We start from the raw sequence: 19,928 nt of genomic DNA on the forward strand, positions 1-19,928 counted from the left end.
TTTCCAGGGCCATCAATGGCACAATGGCCGCCCGCCCCTCCGCCCTCAGCGCGCGCGTGGTCCCGCCCGCCGGATGTTGACGGCGTCGCCTAGCAACGGGAGATGGCGGAGCCGGGCAGCAGGGCCAACGGGTCAGCGGGGTCCAGGGACCGCGGGTCTTGGAGGTCCCCCAGGGTCCCCCTTTTCCACACCCCCCGGGGCGCCTCTTCTGCACTTGCCCCTCCCTCCCGCCCCTCCCGCCCCGGCCCCTCCACCGCCCACTCTCTGGGCCTATCCCGCCCGCGGGCGCTCCCACCCCTGCGCACCCCCTCTCCCTCCTCACCGCCCCCTTGTCTGCTCCCGCAGCCTCCCTCTCTCCCCTGCTGCAGGTGCTCCCCCAAACCGGACCCACTCGCCCCGCAGTAACCATGGAAACCACTATGGGAGCCCCTGGGGCAGAGCGGGGCGCAGGCATCTCTGAGGGGGAGTGGGCAGGTGGGGGATGGTCTTCGGGTGCTGCCCCTGCGGTGGCCCCTGGCCCCGGGGAGCTGGAAGAGCAGCCTCTACCCCTACCCCTACCCCAGCTTCACTTGGGGGTCCCCGCAGTGGGGCAGCCCTGGGCAGACACACTGAGCACGGATAGATGGTGGTCTGCTAACCATCGTCCCACCAGGCCCGTTTCCTTTGCTTCCTTTATTTTTTAATTTTTTAAAAAATATTCTTTATTGATTTTTTACAGAGAGGAAGGGAGAGAGATAGTTAGAAACATCGATGAGAGAGGAACATCGATCAGCTGCCTCCTGCACATCTCCTACTGGGGATGTGCCCACAACCCAGGTACATGCCCTTGACCGGAATCGAACCTGGGACCTTTCAGTCAGTCCACAGGCTGACGTCCTATCCACTGAGCCAAACTGGTTTTGGCATTTTTTATTTTTTAAAAAATATATTTTAATTGGTTTCAGAGAGGAAGGAAGAGGGAGAGAGAGAGAGAAACATTAGTGATGAGAGAGAATCATGGATCAGCTGCCTCCTGCACGCCCCACACTGGGGACCCCCACACTGGGGATGGAGCCCGCAGCCCTGGCCTGTGCCCTGAACCGTGACCTCCTGGTTCCTGGGTCCAAGCTCACCCACGGAGCCACGCTTGCATTTTTAATTAGAAAAAAGCGAAACCATTTTAAGGAAGCTTGTGGCCCAGGACATCGCGCTCTCCAACCCAGAGTGTGCGGGACTCGCCCTTTTTCTGCCATGGCCCCTTACTTTGCACCCCCCAGTTTTGTCACCGACGCAGGCATCTGTAAGGTAACTTTTCTCACCTAACCTGCGCGTGCGGTTCCTTTCCTGTTTCAATGATCGCGTTTTTCATCCTTCATTCATGGAGACTCTGGCGGCATTCCCGCCACGTGCCGGGCACGCTGGTCCTGGGGTTGGTGACAAACCTGGTCATTAACAAGCACATGGGCGGCTGGACCCCGGGAGGCGGAACGCCGGGGGAGGCAGGCTCTCCCGTGACTCTTTGTCTGTTTCTCCGCCACCAGGGCCCGCAGGGAAGGAGATGCAGCAATTGAAGGAGAGGAGGATGGGACCCCCGCGGGCGAGGGGGTGAGTTCCCACGGGACCAGTGCCTGGGTCTGTGTCCACCAGGGGCTGCAGGGGAGAGGGGGCGCACTTGCTCCAGAAAGTGTCGCTGGTCCCAGAGCAAACCATCCAGCTGCTGAGAGCCCCCTGCCCCCCCTGGCTCATGGGGCCCGGCAGGAATGTGGGGACTTGCTCTCAGAGCCCCGAGTTGTTCAGAATTCATTTCCTCTAACGGAGGGCGGAGATCACTACCAAAAGCCAGGGCACGTGCAGATAGGCAATAACCTAGCGACAGTCAGAAGTGTGGGTGCCATGTCTCCATGGGCATCATCACACTATCCTATATAATAAAAGAGAAACGTGTAAATTGACCGTCCCTCTGCTATGCTCACCAGCCAATCAGGAGTGCGTATGCAGATTAACCTGACAAAGATGGCAGGTTAATTTGCATACACAAGCACCAAGCGGCCTGGGTTCTGGGAACATCCTCAGGACCCAGGCCGCTCCTAGCCTGTAGGCCCACATGTAGGCCCTGAGCAGCCAGGGTCCCAGAATGCCCCCGGCCAACCCAGGCCTACGGGCGCAGGCGCCAAGTGGATGTTCCCGCCCCGTGGCCGCTTTCGTGTGCACCGGCTCCAAGTGGTGGCCTGGGTCCACGCCCCCCAGCCCGGTGCCCACAACACGGGGCTGCCTGTCTGGGAGGTGTGCCCCTGTTGGCAGCCGCACACAAGGCCCAGTGTCTCCACACGTCCCCCAGCCCAGCGCCTACAATGCGCAGGGCTGGCTGCCCGCCTCAGGGGCGTTCGCCCCCCCACCCCCCCCCAGTGGCGGGGACGTGCCCCTAGCCCAGTGGACACAACGCAGGGGGTTTTCTGCACGTGAGCTGCAGAGGAAACACCTTTCCTTTTTTAAAAAATTATGTTTTATTGATTTTTTATAGAGAAGAGGGGAGAGGGATAGACAGTCGGAAACATCGATGAGAGAGAAACACTGATCAGCTGCCTCCTGCACACTCCACACTGGGGATGTGCCCCCAACCAAGGTCCATGCCCTTAACAGGAATCAAACCAGGGACCCTTCAGTGTGCAGGCCGACGCTCTATCCACTGAGCCACACCAGTCTGAGCATAAACACCTTTTCTGACAACTCATTGGCTAAGCTCTCTGTACACTGCCACTCGCAGTGTTCTTGGTAACTTGGGTAATAAGAATCCAAGAAGGTGGTCTAGGGTTTTTCCACCTCACTCCTGGAGGGAAAAACAAAGGTCCGCTGCTGGAGGGGCTATGAAATGTCATATCCTGCCCTAGCTGGTTTGGCTCAGTGGATAGAGCCTCGGCCTGCTGACTGCAGGGTTTGGGTTTGATTCTGATCAAGGACATGTACCTAGGTTACAGGCTCCTCCCTGGCTGGGGCCCAGGTCAGGGCTCATGCAGGAGGCAACCAATCAAAGTGTCCCTCTCACACTGATGTTTCTCTATGTCTCTCCCTCTCTCTTCCACACTCTCTAAAAATCAATGGAAACATGTCCTCAGGTGAGGATAAAAAAGAAAGAAAGAAATGACATAGCCTATGAAAGATGCATCTTGAAAATGCCTAAAGGAAATTGTCATTTTTTTCATGGTAATGAGACTGGAGTCTGTGTTGATGAAAACACAGGGAGTGGGCCTAAGCCATCAGTAGGACATCCCCTGAGGGCTTCCAGTCTGTGAGAGGGGGCAGGCTGGGCTGAGGGACACCCCCCCCACCCCCCGTGCATGAATTTCGTGCACCAGGCCCCTAGTTTAGGATAAAACCTTGTCCTGGCGGGTCTGGCTCAGTGGCTAGAGACACGGCCTGCGGACTGAAGGGTCCCAGTTTCGACTCCCAGTCAAGGGCACATGCCCAGGTTGCTGGTTCCATCCCCAGTAAGGGGCGTGCAGGAGATAGGCCATCGATGATTCTCTCTCATCATTGCTGTTTCTCTCTCTCTCTCTCTCTCTCTCTCTCTCTCTCTCTCTCTCTCTCCCTCGCTCTTCCTCTCTGAAATCAATAAAAACAAAACAAGAAAAAACCTCACCAGACCCCTTATATTTTGTTTCCTGATTTTTTCCTGCTGCACAGCCCCAAGCATCCACGGAGGAGACCCCCGGAGACCAGACCAGTGTAGGAGCCGCAGATGCTGCAGAGCCTGCTGAGGGGGAGGCCACTGCCCCGGGGGGAGCCCCGCCCTATGGAGAAGTCCCGCCTGAAGGAGAAGAGGAGGAAGTCCCACCTGAAGGAGAAGAGGAGGAAGTCCCACCTGAAGGAGAAGAGGGGGACGTGGCGCCCGAATGGGAAATGGAAAACGAGGAGTCGGTGGAGACGGGAGGGGAGCTGGAGGAGGAAGGGGAGCAGGAGTCTGATGTGAAAATCGTGTCCTCCGAGGGGAAAGCCAGCTCCACAGAGGTCACCTACTCAGACACCAGTCTTGGGGACGAGGCCGGGGACGAGGCCGGGGACTCGGAGTCCGCCCAGCAGGCAGCAGGCTTCTCTGAGTGGCCGGGCGAGGATGCTTCCAGATTTAGGCTCAGCCATTCGGTGAGTAGCCCCAGGGCTGTTTGATGTCAGTGTGCTACTTACTGCCATGGGGGTGTTGCCCAGCGTGAGGAGCTTGGGGTGCACATCAAGTACCAATGGCAATCCTGTTAGACATGGCTCAGCAAAGGCGGGGCTCTGAATGCCAAGGTGGGGGTCACTGGTGAGGCATCCCGGTTTCTGGTCTCTGAACAGCCCATCCAGGGGGATGGGGTAGACGGTTTCCATTTTGACCATTTGCAAAAGGCACGTGATTTTTTTAAAAAAATATATTTTACTAGAGGCCCGGTGCACAAAATTTATGCACTGGGGGGGGGGAGTCCCTCAGCCCAGCCTTCACCCTCTCCAATCTGGGATCCCTCTCACAATCTGGGACTGCTGGCTCCCAACCTCTTGCCTGCCTGCCTGCCTGATTGCCCCTAATCGCTTCTGCCTGCCAGCCTGATCACCCCCTAACCACTCCCCTGCCAGCCTGATGGATGCCTAACTGCTCTCCTGCTGGCCCAATGGCCCCCAACTGCACTCCTCTGCTGGCCCAATTGCCCACAACTGCCCTCCACTGCCAGTCCAATTTCACCCCCAAACTGCCCTCCCCTGAAGGGCTGGTTGCCCCCAACTTCCCTCCCCTGCTGGCCTGATTGCCCATAACTGCCCTCCCCTGCCGGCCATCTTGTGGCCACATGGCGGCAGCCATCTTGTGTGATGGCATGATGGTCAATTTGCATATTATCCCTTTATTATGTAGGCTTGATTTCAGAGAGGAAGGGAGAGGGAGAGAGAGAAAGAAACCTCCATGATGAGAGAGAATCATGGACCGGCTGCCTCCTGCACACCCCCTACTGGGGATGGAGCCCACAACCCTGGGCATGTGTCCTGACCAGGAATCAAACCCCGACCTCCTGATTCATAGGTTGATGCTCAACCACTGAGCCACGCCGGCCGGGCAAGGCACATGATCTTTATGTCCAAACGAGTTTCTGTTCCTTAAAGATTACGCTGACTTGTGAGCCCTGGAATGAGGGGAACCCAGTCCTCAGCCCTGACCGAGCCCATGGGCTCAGACGCGGCTGCTCTTGCTGCAGACAGAGTCTGATGACGCGCTCCGGCGGGGCCCACCGCACCCCCTGCGGCCGAGCTCGAGGGGCCGGATCCCATCCTCGGACGAGCTGTCCCTGACCTCGGAGGAGTCCTTGGCCCCGGAGCCAGGTACCAGGGCCCTGCGCCCCAGCTGAGCCACTGCCCAGCCCCTTGTGGGCCAGGGACGCCCCGCCCGTGACCTCATTTCCTGCGCGGCTGTGCGTCTAGAGATAAAGATATTACTACCCGGGAGGGACAGCGTGTACGGAGCACGGACGCCTCCCCTCGCTCGGTCCTTACGAAGACCCGGAGGCTTTCAGTAACGTACCACGGCCACACGCCCGGCTGCTGGCCTGATCCCCAGCGGGGGGCGTGCAGAGGCAGCCGGTCCATGGCTCTCTCTCATCATTGACGTCTCTCCCTTCCTCTCGGAAATCAATGAGAAAACAAAATAGACCTCTGCCCCAGTCCGATGGGAGCGTCCCTCTCTTCCCCTCACGTGGCCCGAGGCCTGGCAGCGACTCTGGTAACTCCTCGGTGCTCGCTGTCCCGCAGGCATGGCCGCCCCGGCGTCCCGGCAGCACCCCAGGCCCGGGCCCCCGCCCTCCTTCCTGGACAGGATCCAGCACCTCAGCCTCTCCGAGGAGGGGGTCGCAGAGCCGCCGGGGTCGGAGGGCAGCGACGAGCCGGACGAGGACGTGTCCCACCTGGTGGTCTTGGACCCCAACCACGTAAGGAAGGGAGCCCCTTCCGGGCTCAGAGCTGCCCCTTTGCCTACACGGCGGCCTCTCCCTGCCCCGCCCCCCCGCCTCCACGGCCACCCGGGCCCCGCGCCGCGCCCACGCCACCTGCTCACTGAACGGGGCTTGGCAGGCGTTGGCCGCGGCTTGGTGAAGCCTGTTCTCAGAGGCTCATATTCCCCAAACCAGCCTGGCCCTGCCGGCCTCAGGGACCGGGCATTCGGGGGCAGGGGGCCCGGGGGGGGCGCCTTGGGCAGGCAGGGACGGCCACCCGAGGGGTGAGCCCGCGGGACAGCCCTGTGCTCGCCCGCAGGCAGGTGGCGGCTGCCTGGGAAGGGCCAAGTGCCCATTGGGCGCCGGCCGCCCTCGGCCTGGCAGTGGTGCCAGGACCACCACCTGCCCGCCCTGTCCTTTTGCCAAAACACGAACTCGGGCTTCAGTGCCTGGAACCAGACTCGAGGGCCTGACCGTGTGGTGGCAGAAATGAGCGCACGGAGGGTCGAAGCCATTCCTGCCCCCATCCCCGCCCCGCCCCCCAGAGGACAACTGTGAGGCCGGAGGGGCCGGGACACTAACCCGGAGGGGCCGGGACACTAACCCGGTGCTTTGCCGTTGCTGTAGCCCCTGATGCTAAGGTTCCAGGCCGCGCTGAACAGCTACCTGAACCGGCAGGTGGAGAAGCTGCAGCTGGAGCTGCTGGAGCTGGTGCGTGCACCCCCCTCCCCACCCCTGGCTGTGTGCCCACGTCCCCCCCATCCCCCCTGGCTGTGTGCCCACGTCCCCCCATCCCCCCCGGCTGTGTGCCCACATCCCCCCCATCCCCCTGGCTGTGTGCCCACGTCCCCCCCATCCCCCTGGCTGTGTGCCCACGTCCCCCCCATCCCCCCCGGCTGTGTGCCCATGTCCCCCCCATCCCCCTGGCTGTGTGCCCACGTCCCCCCCATCCCCCCCTGGCTGTGTGCCCACGTCCCCCCATCCCCCCCTGGCTGTGTGCCCACGTCCCCCCATCCCCCACCTTCTCTCCGGCCACAGGACGTGGCTTCCAAGCAAAGCCAAGCGCAGCGGCAGGAGCTGGGCGTGGACCTGTACGGGGTGCAGCAGCACATGGCGGCCCTGCAGGTGCAGCTGGAGAAGTGCCACGACCGCTACTCCCTGGCCACGTGCGCCCGGCAGCAGACGGAGGAGGAGCTGCAGCGCATGCGCCTGCTCTACACCCGCACCTGCGAGGCCGCCAACGCCGAGCGCAAGAAGCGTAAGAGCCCCGGCCCCCGCAGCCCGCGGGCCTCTCCGTGTGCCATCGCGTCCCCAAGGGCGCCCCTGCCATCGTGTCCCCGAGCCCTCAGCGCAGCCCCTCCTCCCCTTGGCCCCTGTGCGCCCAACGTGGGAGCTGCCGAGCTTGCTGGGTCCTGGTAGGCAGCTGCCTTTCCAGACATTTGTGCCCCCTTTTCCTGAAGGTGGGTCCCCTGGAGGGCGCCCCTTCTCCGTGCCCTGTGATGGCACGTGGGAACGCCCTCGGGACCTGTCCTGGGCGCCTGCGGCTGCGGTGGGAGCCGTGTGGGGAACAGCGGGCCCCCCCGCCTGTCTGGGCCAGAGCCACCGGCTCCCTGCACCGGCTGCGCTCTCCTGCTCGGCGCCTTGTGCCTCAGGGGGCCTGGCCTGGCGGCGCCACCCGCTCAGCCCTGCGGCGCCTGCTCTCCCTGCCGCTGGGCCCACGGCTGTTTCCCTTCTGCCACCCAAGGGGCCATGCCACAGGGGTAACACCGGGGCCGGAGGTCTGGGAGCCACTGACAAATTCTGCCCACGCTGCCTGCTCTTCCACAAAGAGCTGTTAGCAGCCAGTCAGTAGGAGACGAGCGTGCCAGGAGAACAGCCGAGGGCGGAGCGGGCAGATGGCGGAGGGCAGGGCAGCGGGTGACGTGCGGCCGGGCCTGCTCCCTCTGCAGTGGCCGCGTTGCAGACCGAGATGGAGCACCTGGCGCTGAACCTGTTCTACATGCAGAACATCGACCAGGACATGCGGAACGACATCCACGTGATGACGCAGGTCGTGAAGAAGTCGGAGGCGGAGCGGGCGCGGGCCGAGCGGGACAAGAAGCAGCAGGTACCCGCAGTCCCGGCGCAGGCTCTCCCCCACCTCCCGGGGTCCTGGGGCGCCGGCAGCCCCGAGAGGCCCTGGCCAGCCTTGGGGTCACCCCCTCGGGTCAGGGGTCGGGGGGCGGTGCCTGAGAGCCGCCAGGGGTCTCGTTTCCCAGGACCTACACGTGGACCAGCTCACCACCCGGGCCCATGAGCTGGAGGAACAGATCGCCCTGTTCGAGGCCCAGTCAGGGGCCCAGGCGGAGGAGACCCGGATGCTCCGGAAAGCCGTGAGCGAGGTAAGAGGGACCCCACGCCCTCAGCCCAGAGGCACCCGCAGCACCACCGTGCGGCACCCACGTGCCTGTCCAACGAGTGACTGGGCGGCGGGTCCCCGGCAGCAGCTCCGAGCATCTGGCTGACCCAGGTGGGGACGAGTAGGTACCGAGTGCCTGGTGGCCGGTAGAGTCATTCCTCCGTAGCCCGAGCGGCCGAGGCCCCCAGGCTGCGGGACACTGTGCTCTGCTAGCTGGGCAGGCCCTCAGCCAGCTCCCTGGCCACCGGGCGGCTCCGCGGGGAGGGCTGGAGCCTCCCTCTTGCCCAGGCAGAACCCGCATCTCCACTCCGGGTGCAGGAAGTGAGGGAGGGAGGGAGGGAGGGAGGGGCCCAGGCAGCCCCAAATTCGGTGGTCAACGCTAGAAACCAAAGCTGCTATGACTTTTTAAAAAATGTATTTTTTTATTGATTTCAGAGAGGAGGGAGAGGGAGAGAGAGAAACATCCATGATGAGAGAGAATCATGGATCGGCTGCCTCCTGCACGCCCCCCACTGGGGATCAAGCCTGCAAGTGCCCTGACCAGGAATCAAACCCTGACCTCCTGGGTCGTAGGTCGATGCTCAACCCCTGAGCCACACTGGCCAGGCCAGACGCTACTTTTTAATACTAAGTTACAAAGCAACATGTAGAACATGATCACACACACACACACACACACACACACACAGGGAGGTAGCACCAGTGTGTAGAAATGATAACCTCCAAGCGGGGCATGATGGGTAATTTTGTGTTCCTTCTGCTTACTTGTGCAAGAATGAACACCTTTCTTATGTTTTACAAATGAGAGTGTTTAAAATATTTAAAGACTGAGTTCAGGCGAGGTCTGGCATCTCAGCCCGCGCCCAGGCATCGTGGCCACGCCCACGTGTGGGGTCTGGCGGGCCCGGTGCCCATCAGTGCTGGCGGCCCTCCGCCTCTTCCTTCCCCGGCCTCCGGCCCACGGGGTGGAGGAGAGGCTCCGCCGGGGTCCGGCGCGTCTGCAGAGCCAGGTTTAATGTTGTGACCAAGAGGAGCAAGGCCGACAGGGGAGGGCAGCCTGGGGAAGGCCCGGGCCCCGTGCTTCCCGGGGCCTGGAGCCCGGCAGCGAGCCCTGCCCCGCCTCCCGCCCAGGCCTGCGCGGAGATCGACACCATCAGGATGGAGAAGAAGCTCATCCTGCAGCAGTGGGCCGTCTGCCTGGTGGGCATGAAGCGCCGCGACGAGGCTCACAGGACCATCCAGGAGGTGCTCAGGTACAGCTGCCGGCCTCTCCCTGCGCTGCCCCCCAGGGTCGGGGGGAGCCGGGCTCTGGGTGCCAGGAGGCCCAGAGCAGGGGGAGCCGGGCTCAGGGCACCAGGTGAACTCAGGGTGGAGAGAGCCGGGCTCAGGGCGCCAGGTGAACTCAGGGTGGAGAGAGCCAGGTTCAGGGTGCCAGGCGGGCCCAGGGCAGGGGGAGCTGGGCTCAGGGCGCCAGGTGGGCTCAGGGTGCCAGGTGGGCCCAGGGCAGAGGGAGTTGGGCTCAGGGTGCCAGGCGGGCCCAGGGTGGAGGGAGCTGGGCTCAGGGTGCCAGGTGGGCCTAGGGCAGAGGGAGCCAGGTTCAGGGTGCCAGGTGGGCCCAGGGTGGAGAGAGCTGGGCTCAGGGCACCAGGCGGGCCCAGGGTGGAGGGAGCTGGGCTCAGGGTGCCAGGTGGGCCCAGGGCGGAGGGAGCCAGGCTCAGGGTGCCAGGTGAGCTCAGGGCGGAGGGAGTCAGGCTCAGGGCGCCAGGTGGGCCAAGGATGGAGAGAGCCGGGCTCAGGACACCAGGCGGGCCAGGCCGAGTGATCACAGAGCAGTGGGCATGTGAGAAGTGGGGACTGGGGAGGTGGCGGGCCCCCGGTTCAGGTGAGCCGCCTCTTGGGACACAGGAGGCACCTGCAGCCCTGCTTCCGCCCTGAAAGTTCAGATTGTTCACCGAGATTCCAACGTTTCTTTGTCCTTTCAAACTCCCTGCGGCCCCGGGCAGCAGCTTTCATCCTCGGGTTTCCTGGGAGGATGAAGGGGAAACGGAGGGGAGAGAAAGGGGCATTTTCTGCGGGAGAGAAGGCGGCCCTTTGATTCGAAGCCTCGCTACCTGTGTGGGCACTCCACCCTTCAGGGCTGTCCTGCCGCCGCGTTCCAGCGCAATCCCGCCTGAGGGGGAGGCAGAGGCCCCGCGGTCCCCGCTGTCACTCCCAGCCGGTGGGGTGTCCACGGCCAGGTGCTGGAGGCTCCAGGCACAGTGCCGCCTAATCCCCAGCCCCCGCTGAGGGGACTCAGAAGGGACACCTGGTGGCACGTCCCCCTCACCTGCTTAGCGCTAACCGGGTCTCCACTCCCGGGCCGGCTCGGAGCCTGGCAAGGACCAGGTGCCCAGGAAAGACTCGCTACCCAGGGGACAAACTGCCGGGTCAGAGGGCCCCTCCCTGGCCTCCCCGTTGCCCAATGCCCGGTGCCTCCAGGTCGTAACCCCATGTCCCCCCGGCCTCCCATAGCCTGTGCCCCGGCTATTCCTATCCCGGTCCAGGAGTATCGTCATGGCTACGGGAGACAGACCGATGGCCTCCTCAGTCTGCTAGCTTCCCCTCCCCCAGCCCCCACCATAATCACAACCTTGAAAGAGTATTTATTTATTTATTTATTTATTTATTTATTTATTTATTTTAGGTGTAAAGCGTTTTTTTTTATTGTTTTATTGCTTAAAGTATTAAAAAATATTTTTAAACTTTTTTTTTATTGATGTCAGAGAGGGAGAGGGAGAGATAGAAACATCAGTGATGAGAGAGAATCATGGATCGGCTGCCTCCTGCACGCCCCCTACTGGGGATCGAGCCCACAACCCAGGAATGGAGCCCTGACCTCCCGGTTTATAGGTCTGCGCTCAACCACTGCGCCGCGGGGCAGCACCCAGAGAGCTTAGCCTGGGCCTGGGAATGGGTGATGGCTCCATGGGTGCATCCGGACGACAGCCCCGGCTGCTACTAGGAGGGTCCCTCCGGGCGGGGCCGCGGGGCGGGTGCTGGCCGGGCTCTGCGGTCCGCTCGGGGCTGACCCGGCTCCGCGGCCCGCGCAGCGAGTGCCAGCACCAGCTGAAGGCGGCGGACGGCGAGGCGGAGGCCTACAAGCGCTCCATCGTGCAGGAGGAGGAGCGGAACGAGACGCTGGCCCGCGTGCTGCGCCGCGCCGAGGACGAGGGCCGCCTGCTGCAGAAGCTCACGGCGCAGTGCCTGGCGCGGCAGGAGGCGCTGCAGAGCCAGTTCAGCACCTACCAGCTGGTGCTGCAGGACACGGAGGGCCAGCTGAGCACCGTGCGCGGGGTACGCCGCCCCTCCCCCACGCACAGCGGGCGCCCCCGTGGCCTTCCCTCCCCCCAACACCGCCCTCACTGCCCCCCCCCCCCAGGAGCACAAGGAGGTCAGGGCCGAGCTGGTGGCGGTCCACCAGTCCATCCGGCAGGAGCTGGACCTGCGGCGGGACCTGGACACGGCCATCGTGCGGAAGCTGCAGGAGCAGACGACCTCCAACAAGATGACCAAGTACTTCCACCAGCTGCTCCACAAGCTGCAGAAGCAGAAGACCAACCTGGTGCGCCACCCGCTGCCTCCCGCCGCGGCCTCCAGGGGGCGCCCGGGGACCGGGAGGGGGGCGCCCGGGACCCGCCAGGCCACAGACCGCAGAACCTGAGTGGGCAGGGGCCCGGGGGTGTCTGTTCACGGCTCACGTTCTCCAGCTGTAAAAGCCATGATTTTGTGCCCGGCTGGGGTGGCTCAGCGGATAGAGCATCAACCCGAGGACTGAAGGGTCCCGGGTTCGACGTGGGTCAAGGGCACGAGCCTGGATGGCGGGCTGGATCCCAGGCGTTTGGTTGTGGAAAGCCGGGGCACCCACAGGGCAGTGAGCGGAGACTAGGCAGCTGCCATCTGCCGCCAGGGGTGAGCCTCCTAGGAGGCTGGCATAGTTCCTGCTGGAAACCTTTCTAAACACACGTGCTCATACATGTGCAACGAAGTAAACACAGGCACACGAAGACACGGAAACACTCGTGTCCACATCCCGTGCACACACGAGCAGACACACTGTGGACACAGGTAAACGTGGGTGCACACAGGTACTCACACCTTCACCTCGGGCTCCCTACGCGTCCGTTTTTAAGTCCATCCTAACCCGTTTTCTTAAAACACCTTTCCTATTCAGGAAGGTTACTTTTTTTATGTCCGGCCGGTGGGGTTCAGCTTAGAAACCAGGAGGTCACAGTTCGATTCCCGGCCAGGGCACAGGCCCGTGTTGTGGGCTCGATCCCCTGTGGGGCGTGCAGGAGGCAGCGGGTCCATGATTCTCTCTCACCACTGATGTTTCTATTTCAGTCCGCGGGCCGACGCTCTATCCGCTGGTCTAGGTCTAACTGTTTATTAAAATGTGGGCAATGTCTGGGGAGGACCAGAGGCGGTGCTCCCCGAATGTCAGCCGTCGTCACTCTGTCTTGGTGGGTGCGGTCAGGAGGCGGGCTCACCTGTCCTCCGGGGGACGGGCTGCTGTCTCCCTGGTGGCCCACTCACCGTCCTGGACACGGGGAGGAGGCGGCTGTCCGCAGGAAGCGGGACACGGGGCTGGGAGCACTACATCTCTTTGGGAGGTCCTGGCTGACATCCCGGAATTCCCGCCAGTCCATTTTCTGGAAATTGGGAGCAAGACCACCAGCTGGGAGCTAAGTGGGTGCCCTGGGGAAGCTAAGGAGTGCGGTGGCTGTGAAGTAACCTGCCGGCCCTGCTTCAGACCTCCAAGGCCAGTCCCCGGGTCTCCGGGCCCCCAGACCTACCCTGTCCCCCGCTGCCCAGGAAACTCGAGCATAGTACCGTCCGTGTCCAGAAGAAGGCAGTAAAGAGTCTTCCCAAACTGGCCAGCTGGGCGGGCGGGTAGGGCCTGTCTGGGATGGGGACCCAGACTGTGAATGGGCGCCTTCCCCTGGAGCTGGGGCCCTGGGGGAAGGTGGGAAGCGTCTACGGTGCCGTCTAGACAGGTCACGCAGGAGCCCTACTGACGTCCCAGGAGGCCAGGGCCTCTCAACAAGCACAGCCGGGGGGTGGGGGGCGGGGGCGGGCTGTATGGTCGCGGGGGTGCGGGGGGCAGCGGAGAGAGGAAGGCAGGGCCCTGCGAAGACCCCGGGGTGACCGGGTGATCTCAGAGGTCTTGGCAAAGAAAGGGACGGGCTCAGAGGGCCCGAGGGTTACCGCAGGGGCAGGGCGTGGCGAGGTGGGATGCTGGGGGCGTCTGTCCCAGCTGGGCAGGGCCGGCTTTAAAACCTAGAGGTGGGGGGGTTCTAGAAAGGCACCCAAGTGGCCGGCCAGCGGCCAGCGGGCGCATGTAGGACAGCCAGCTGGGGTCTGGGGGCGGAGCCCAGGGGGCCTGCGGGGTGGGGGGGCTGGGAGTGGGCAGGAGCCAGGGGAAGGTGAGGGAGCGGAGGCTTTGTGGGGGCAGCGAGGGCCTGGGGCTGGCGGGGGGTCAGGGCACAGCTTTTGTTTGGTGGGGGGAGGGATTTATACGGAAGGACTGGGAAGGACTGGGAGAGGGACGGTTCCTGGTGGTGACGGGCCTGCCTGAGGCAGGAAAAAGGGCCATCTCCTCACCTGTATGCACACATTTCCGCCCAGTGTGGCCACGGCCTCAGGAGAAACAATGCAACCTCCCTTGGTTGTGAGAGGCCCTCAGGGTCCCGGAGACAGAGAGGAACCGGTTTCCTGCGCTCCCGGAGGTGGGGCCCTTTCTCCCGACCAGGGGCGACCTCTAGGAGGTGGGGGCCCCTCCGCAGCCTCCCAGGAAAAGCGAAGGTTCCGACGCGCCTCCCGTCGGTCCTGCAGGTGACACACCTCTCCAACATCGACGGCGACATCGCCCAGGCCACGCTGGACATCACCCACACCAACTGCCGGGCGGACATGCACCGGGAGGCGCTGGCCGAGCTGGACAGGGAGGTGCAGAAGGTCAACGAGCTCATCGGCAACAGCGAGAGCGAGATCACCCGGCGCACCATCCTCATCGAGCGCAAGCAGGGCCTCATCAACACCCTCAACAAGGAGCTGGAGCAGATGGTCTCCGAGATCGGGGTGGGCGCCGGGGCCTGCGGCCCGGCCCTCGGGGGAGGCACCCAAGGACGGGCGGCCCTGGGGGAGTCACCCCAGCCTGCGCCCCCGGAGAGCAGGCCTCTCACCAGAGGCCCCTGACCAAGGGCGCGTCTCCCTGCAGGGGGAAGAGCTGGGGCCGCTGGAGCTGGAGATCAAGAGGCTGAACAAGCTGCTGGACGAGGTGGGCGCCAAGGTGACGCAGGGGCAGGTGAACTGGCTGCGCCTCCAGCAGGACATGGTGCGGGCCGCGCAGGAGCGCGAGGAGCAGCTGGCCGCCCTGAGCCTCTTCAGCAAGGAGGTGCGCGTCCTGGAGCAGAAGAAGCTGAGGACCGAGAGTGAGTGCCGCCAGCCCGGGGCGCCCCCCAGTCCTAAGTCCCCCCCAGCCCCAGGTCGCCCCCCAGTCCTAAGTCCCCCCTCAGCCCCTGGTCGCCCCCCAGCCCCAGGTCGCCCCCCAGCCCCTGGTCGCCCCCCAGTCCTAAGTCCCCACCCAGCCCCTGGTCGCCTCCCAGCCCCGGGTCGCCCGTGAGGGACAGGGCCGTCGGGGTGGAAGGGTGTACGGGGCACGGAGGGCCTCGCTGCCTTCCCGCCAGCCTTACGGCAGCCCCAGCGATGCTCACTGCGTGGCCCAGGGTGCGGCTCTGAGCCGTGGCCCTGACTGGCGGTGGCTGCAGTCACGGCGGCGGGTGAGGTGCGAAAATGTACTGCGTTTGTTAAGTTTGGGGTCGAGGGCGCTGCCAGAGCAGTCGCATGCGAGTGCCCTCCGCCCACGATAGGCGCTCCCCTGAAATCACACGGACGCCGGGTCCCGGGGCTGGAGCCCCGTGCGGGAGGCCTGGGCCCGGCTCGGGGCTCCAGGAGGAGCGCCTTCCTCTGCAGCTGCCCTCCGGGAGTCTGCGTGCCCTCCCTCGTCACCCCCACTTGCTGGTCATCCACCCCGTCCTCCCAGGTCCCCCAAGGGCCAGGCTTTGGAAACCGAGCGGCCAGAGGGGACCCCTCCCCTGCCCCCCGGCCCCAGAGGGACGTGATGGGGGGTGCCAGGAGGACAGGGGGGCTCAGCCGCCCGCGTGCCTCCGCCACAGAGAAGATCGAGCAGGAGAGGAGGGAGCAGAAGGACATCGAGCGGCACATGAAGGGCCTGGACAACGACCTGCGGAAGCTCAACCTGCTCCTGAGCCGCAACCGCAGCAGCTCCGAGGGCCTGCAGCAGGCCAACCTGCTCGCCGAGAGCCAGTTCCTGCACGCGCTCAAGGTGCGCCCGGCGGGCGGGCCCACGGGCCCAGGGCAGGGCGGGTGGTAGTGGGCACAGCGTGGACACACGCGTCCACCCCCAGCGGGGGCCGTGCAGGAGGCAGGGCGGGCACATGGGTCCCAGGGCTGGCCGGCAGGCGGGAGGGCATAGCTGTGGACACACCTGTCCCCTGGGGCAGGGCGGGAGGGGTGGGCACAGCCCTGGGCCCCGCATCCACCAGCCCTGCCCCCCCCCCCCCCACAGGCCGCAGAGAGGGAGACCATTGAGATGCAGGACAAGCTGGAGCAGCTGAACCAGGAGAAGATGTCGCTCCTCAACCGCCTGGTGGAGGCCGAGTGAGTGCTGCCGCCCGCCCCGCTGGGCCCCTGGGAGCGTCCTGGGTTGACCGGTCAGCTTGGCTCAGACATTGAGTGTCCACCTATGAACCAAGAGGTTCCCGGTTCGATTCCCGGTCAGGGCACAGGCCCAGGTTGCCGGCTCAATCGCCAGTAGGGGGCGTGCAGGAGGCGGCTGGTCCATGATTCTCTCTCATCATGGATGTTTCTCCCTTCCTCTCGCTAAAATCAATAAAAACATGTTTTAAATAAATAATCCCTCCCAAGTTGGGTGATTCCAGAGACAGCTGGCCAGCACGGTGGGCTGCTGGTCCCAGAATGGGGGTGGGGGGTTGGTTCTTATGTAACAGCCACGCCCCGCGCCCGGCCTGGGCATCAGCCTATGCCACCTGCCCCTCAAGGGCCTTCCTAGAAGAGGAGGCAGAGGGTCTCCCATAGCAACTGCACGCAGTGGCAGACATGGGCCCTCAGGCCAGAGCCCGCCCGCCTGCCCGCCCAGACACGCCCGCTGCGCCCACCTCTGCCGGACCCGCCCCCCCTCCGCCCCCGCGGCTGCTCCCTTCGGCGGGTGGGGTCCTGAAGCAGGAGCTCAGGGAGCCTCGGGAGGAAAGCTCCCGAACCCTCCAGCTCCCACGTGGCCGCTCCTCCTCTTAAAGACACCAGATCCTGCTTTGGGAGAAAAAGATCCAGCTGGCGAAGGAGATGCGGGCCTCGGTGGACTCGGAGACGGGCCAGAAGGAGATCCGGGCCATGAAGGCGGAGATCCACAGGATGAAGGTGTGGGGCGTGGAGGGGCCGGGCCGGCGGGAGCCCCAGCACCTCGACCTGCACTCCAAGCCCAAGTGCAGCGCCCTGTCCCCCACGCTGCCCGGGTGTCGGTCCGTCCTCCCTGAACTCCCTGCGGAGCAACACGGACCCACGGCCGCACGCGCAATTCACCAACCACTGTCCCGTCCTTCCGCGTTCTGCGTGCAATATTGTAAAATGCCGCTCGTGCCGGCTGGTGTGGCTCAGTGTTGAGCATCGACTTGGGAACCAGGAGGTCGAGGTGGAATTCCCTGTCGGGGAGGGCGTAGGCCCGGGTGGCGGCTCCACCCCCAGCGGGGGCCGTGCAGGAGGCAGCCGGTCTGCGATTCTCTTCTCTGCCCCGTGCACCAGTTCAGGCACAAGCAGCTGCTGAAGCAGCAGGAGCGGATGATCCGGGACATGGAGCTGGCCGTGGCCCGCAGAGAGACCATCTCCACCCAGGCCGAGGGCCAGCGCAAGATGGACAAGAAGGTGCTCACCCGGTCGGACTTCCACCACAAGCAGTTGGAGCTGCGGCGGAAGATCAGGGACCTTCACAAAGTAGGGAGCCTGCCGGGCAGCCTGGCCACAGCCGGCGTGCCCCCCCTCCCGACCCCAGGCCCCCTGGCGCGTGGCCAGCATGGCAGGTGGCATGGGCCGGGGCTGCCCAAGCGGTGCCTGCCTCCTCCGCAATGGGCTTATCTGGCACTCGCCCCGCCCCCCCAGGTCCCGAGGGGCGGGGCCTACCCTCTTCCCCTCTGGGAATCCCTCGCACTGTGTGCAGGGCGGGCTGGGCAGGGCCTGACAGGTGACCCGCGGGTCCCCCAGGCCACCGAGGAGACCAGCAGCAGCATCGCGGAGATGGAAGAAAGACAAAAGCGCATGAGCAGCTCCCTGCACGAGAAGCAGGCGCAGCTGTCCACCATGCAGGCCCAGGCCGAGGAGCTCGACGCCACCCTGGAGCAGCTCGTGGCCCGCAAGCGGCAGGTAGGCAGGCCGCAGGGCCCCAGGGCCTCAGGGCCGTCAGAGAACCCGGGCCGGGGTCTGCCCCCGCAGCAGCAGCCCACGCGACTGTGGGCACAGCCTCCTCCCGCCAAGTGCATGTCACATGCATCAGGCTCCTTTGCGGTCCAGGCTCGGCCCCGGAGCCAGGGCTGCCGGGTGGCGCAGAAAGACCACAGCCCACCCTCCCCGAGGTTCCGGGTCTGGGGGCGGGAGGACAGACAATCAGGAGTCCGAGAAAGCACCCCGCGTGTTAGATGGCGCAGGTGCTCTGGAGAAAAACAAGCAGAAACATCGCGAGGTGGGATCGCACCTTTAGGTGGGGGAAGCGGGAGGGTACCACCACCCCTGGCAGAGGGACCAGGGGGTAGAGCTGGAGCTCCAGACGGCCCCAGGCCCCCCAGAGCCACAGGCCGGTCTGCCGTGTCGGGGGCCCCCCCTTCGGGGAGCAGGATCCCGGCTCTGGCCTCTTTTCTCAGGGGGCGGGCCGATGTCGGAGGGGTTTGGGTGCGGCTGCGGGTGATATGTTGGCAGGACCAAGGGCTCTGAGGTTGAGTGAGTAACGGAAGGTGAAGGGTGGACACAGGAAGCCCGTGTGAGGCCATCGCAGTACGTAAGGAGGACGGTGACGCACGGACAGGGCCGTGGCCCGCCGTGGGGCTAGTGGGCAGCCGTCGGGTCTGCAGAAAATTTCAGAGCCGTCCCAGTGGGGTTTCCTGCGAGGCTGGATGGGCGTGAGCAGAAGAGAAGGGCCAGGCAGGACTCGAGGCTTGGGCCTGGTCAGTGGAGATGGGGAGCAAACGGAGGGAGGCACCCAGCACCAGCCCCGGCACCCAGCGGCCACCTGCCTCTGGGAGGCTCCGCCCAGCCTCCTCCCCTGGCCCTGGGGGCTCAGTGCCCCCAGGCGTCCCTTTCCTGCAAGGCTCTGTCCTTCGTCATCTCCTCGAGTCGGGGTTTGTGGAGGAGGCGGTGGGTGTCCCCTTTTAAGTTGCACGGCCTGACACACGTCTCTGATCCGACCCAAGAACTTCTCCGAGCTGGTGACCCTGCAGACGCGCCTCAAGCACCTGCAGGCGGTGAAGGACGGCCGGTACGTGTTCCTGTTCCGCACCAAGGCGGCGCAGGTGGAGGAGCGCAGGCGCCTGGACCACCGGCTGGCCGCCATCGGCGCCATCCTGGACCACGTGAAGGACGAGCACCCCCAGTTCCAGGAGGCCCTGCTCAAGCTCAGACAGACGATCGCCAGCCAGCTGGACGCCCCCGGGCCCTCCTAGCGCGCAGCCCTGCCCGCACCTCCCAGGCCGGCCGGGAAGAGACCAGGGTGCTGCATATTCCCTGGGAGCCGTATGTTTTTGTGTCCCCGGAAGCCACGTCCACCCGCAGAGAATGACGCTGACGGAAGAACAGGCCGGCGCTGCAGGACACTCTGGCCACCCGCTTGTTTAAACCAAGTCACCTCCCGCGTTTAGGCAGGTCATCCCTTCGCAGAGGCAGCGCCTGTTCCCAGGTGGACGGAGCACGTGCTCCCCTGAGCACCACCTGGGCTGTGGAGGCTCCCCTTTCTGCACATGCGCATCTGCAGACTCGCTCCCACTCCACAGAGAACCCGGGTCCCTTCTCCTCCCCCACTCCCGGCCGGGTTAAATCCAGACTTTCCCCTGGAGGGAGAACGAGCTTACAGAGAGCCGACCGCTGAAATAAGACAGACCCGTCCCCGTCTGCCCACTGGTCCCGCCTCCAGGGTCGGGAGCGCCCTCCTCCCGCACCTGGTCCCCCAGCACCTGTTAGCCGGCCTCCCTGCTGTGTAACGGGAAGGGTTCTACAGAATTTCACTTGCACACTTTTCAACAGAAAAGTAAATATTTTTTCCTGAAGATGGGGGAAGGCATATTTATTCTCAAACATTTGAGGAACACAAAACCCATAAGGAATCGGGGGCGCCACCGCCTGTACCCCGCAGGTGCCCCGGGTTTCCCTGGGGAGAGCTCCCGGGCAGGATCACGCGTGCGCTGTGTGTCCGCTCGAGGAGCTTGCTCCTCCAAACACAGCATCTTCTCGTTGTAGGAAACGTCCTTGTCGAGCTAACGTGCTCACAGGAG

The 19,928-nt window shown here is 64.3% G+C and overlaps 1 protein-coding gene across 1 annotated transcript; it reads left to right on the forward strand.

Annotated features, from left to right (window-relative positions):
- Positions 1–102: 102 nt before the first annotated feature.
- Positions 103–19,703, forward strand: CCDC40 (coiled-coil domain 40 molecular ruler complex subunit; the record flags this gene model as incomplete). Its single annotated transcript, XM_081108995.1, has 20 exons — positions 103–131; positions 1,521–1,584; positions 3,661–4,116; positions 5,196–5,319; positions 5,746–5,921; positions 6,552–6,635; positions 6,963–7,182; positions 7,874–8,031; positions 8,183–8,305; positions 9,454–9,575; positions 11,412–11,655; positions 11,741–11,923; positions 14,194–14,439; positions 14,579–14,792; positions 15,537–15,706; positions 15,950–16,041; positions 16,698–16,818; positions 17,200–17,388; positions 17,656–17,814; positions 18,855–19,703. The coding sequence occupies 20 exons, from the start codon at positions 103–105 to the stop codon at positions 19,101–19,103; spliced, it is 3,423 nt and encodes a 1,140-aa protein (XP_080965121.1). The 3' UTR covers positions 19,104–19,703.
- Between the last annotated feature and the right edge of the window lie 225 nt (positions 19,704–19,928).

This window comes from Myotis nattereri (genome assembly GCF_964212035.1).
Source record: "Myotis nattereri genome assembly, chromosome: 16".
Classification (NCBI taxonomy): domain Eukaryota; kingdom Metazoa; phylum Chordata; class Mammalia; order Chiroptera; family Vespertilionidae; genus Myotis; species Myotis nattereri.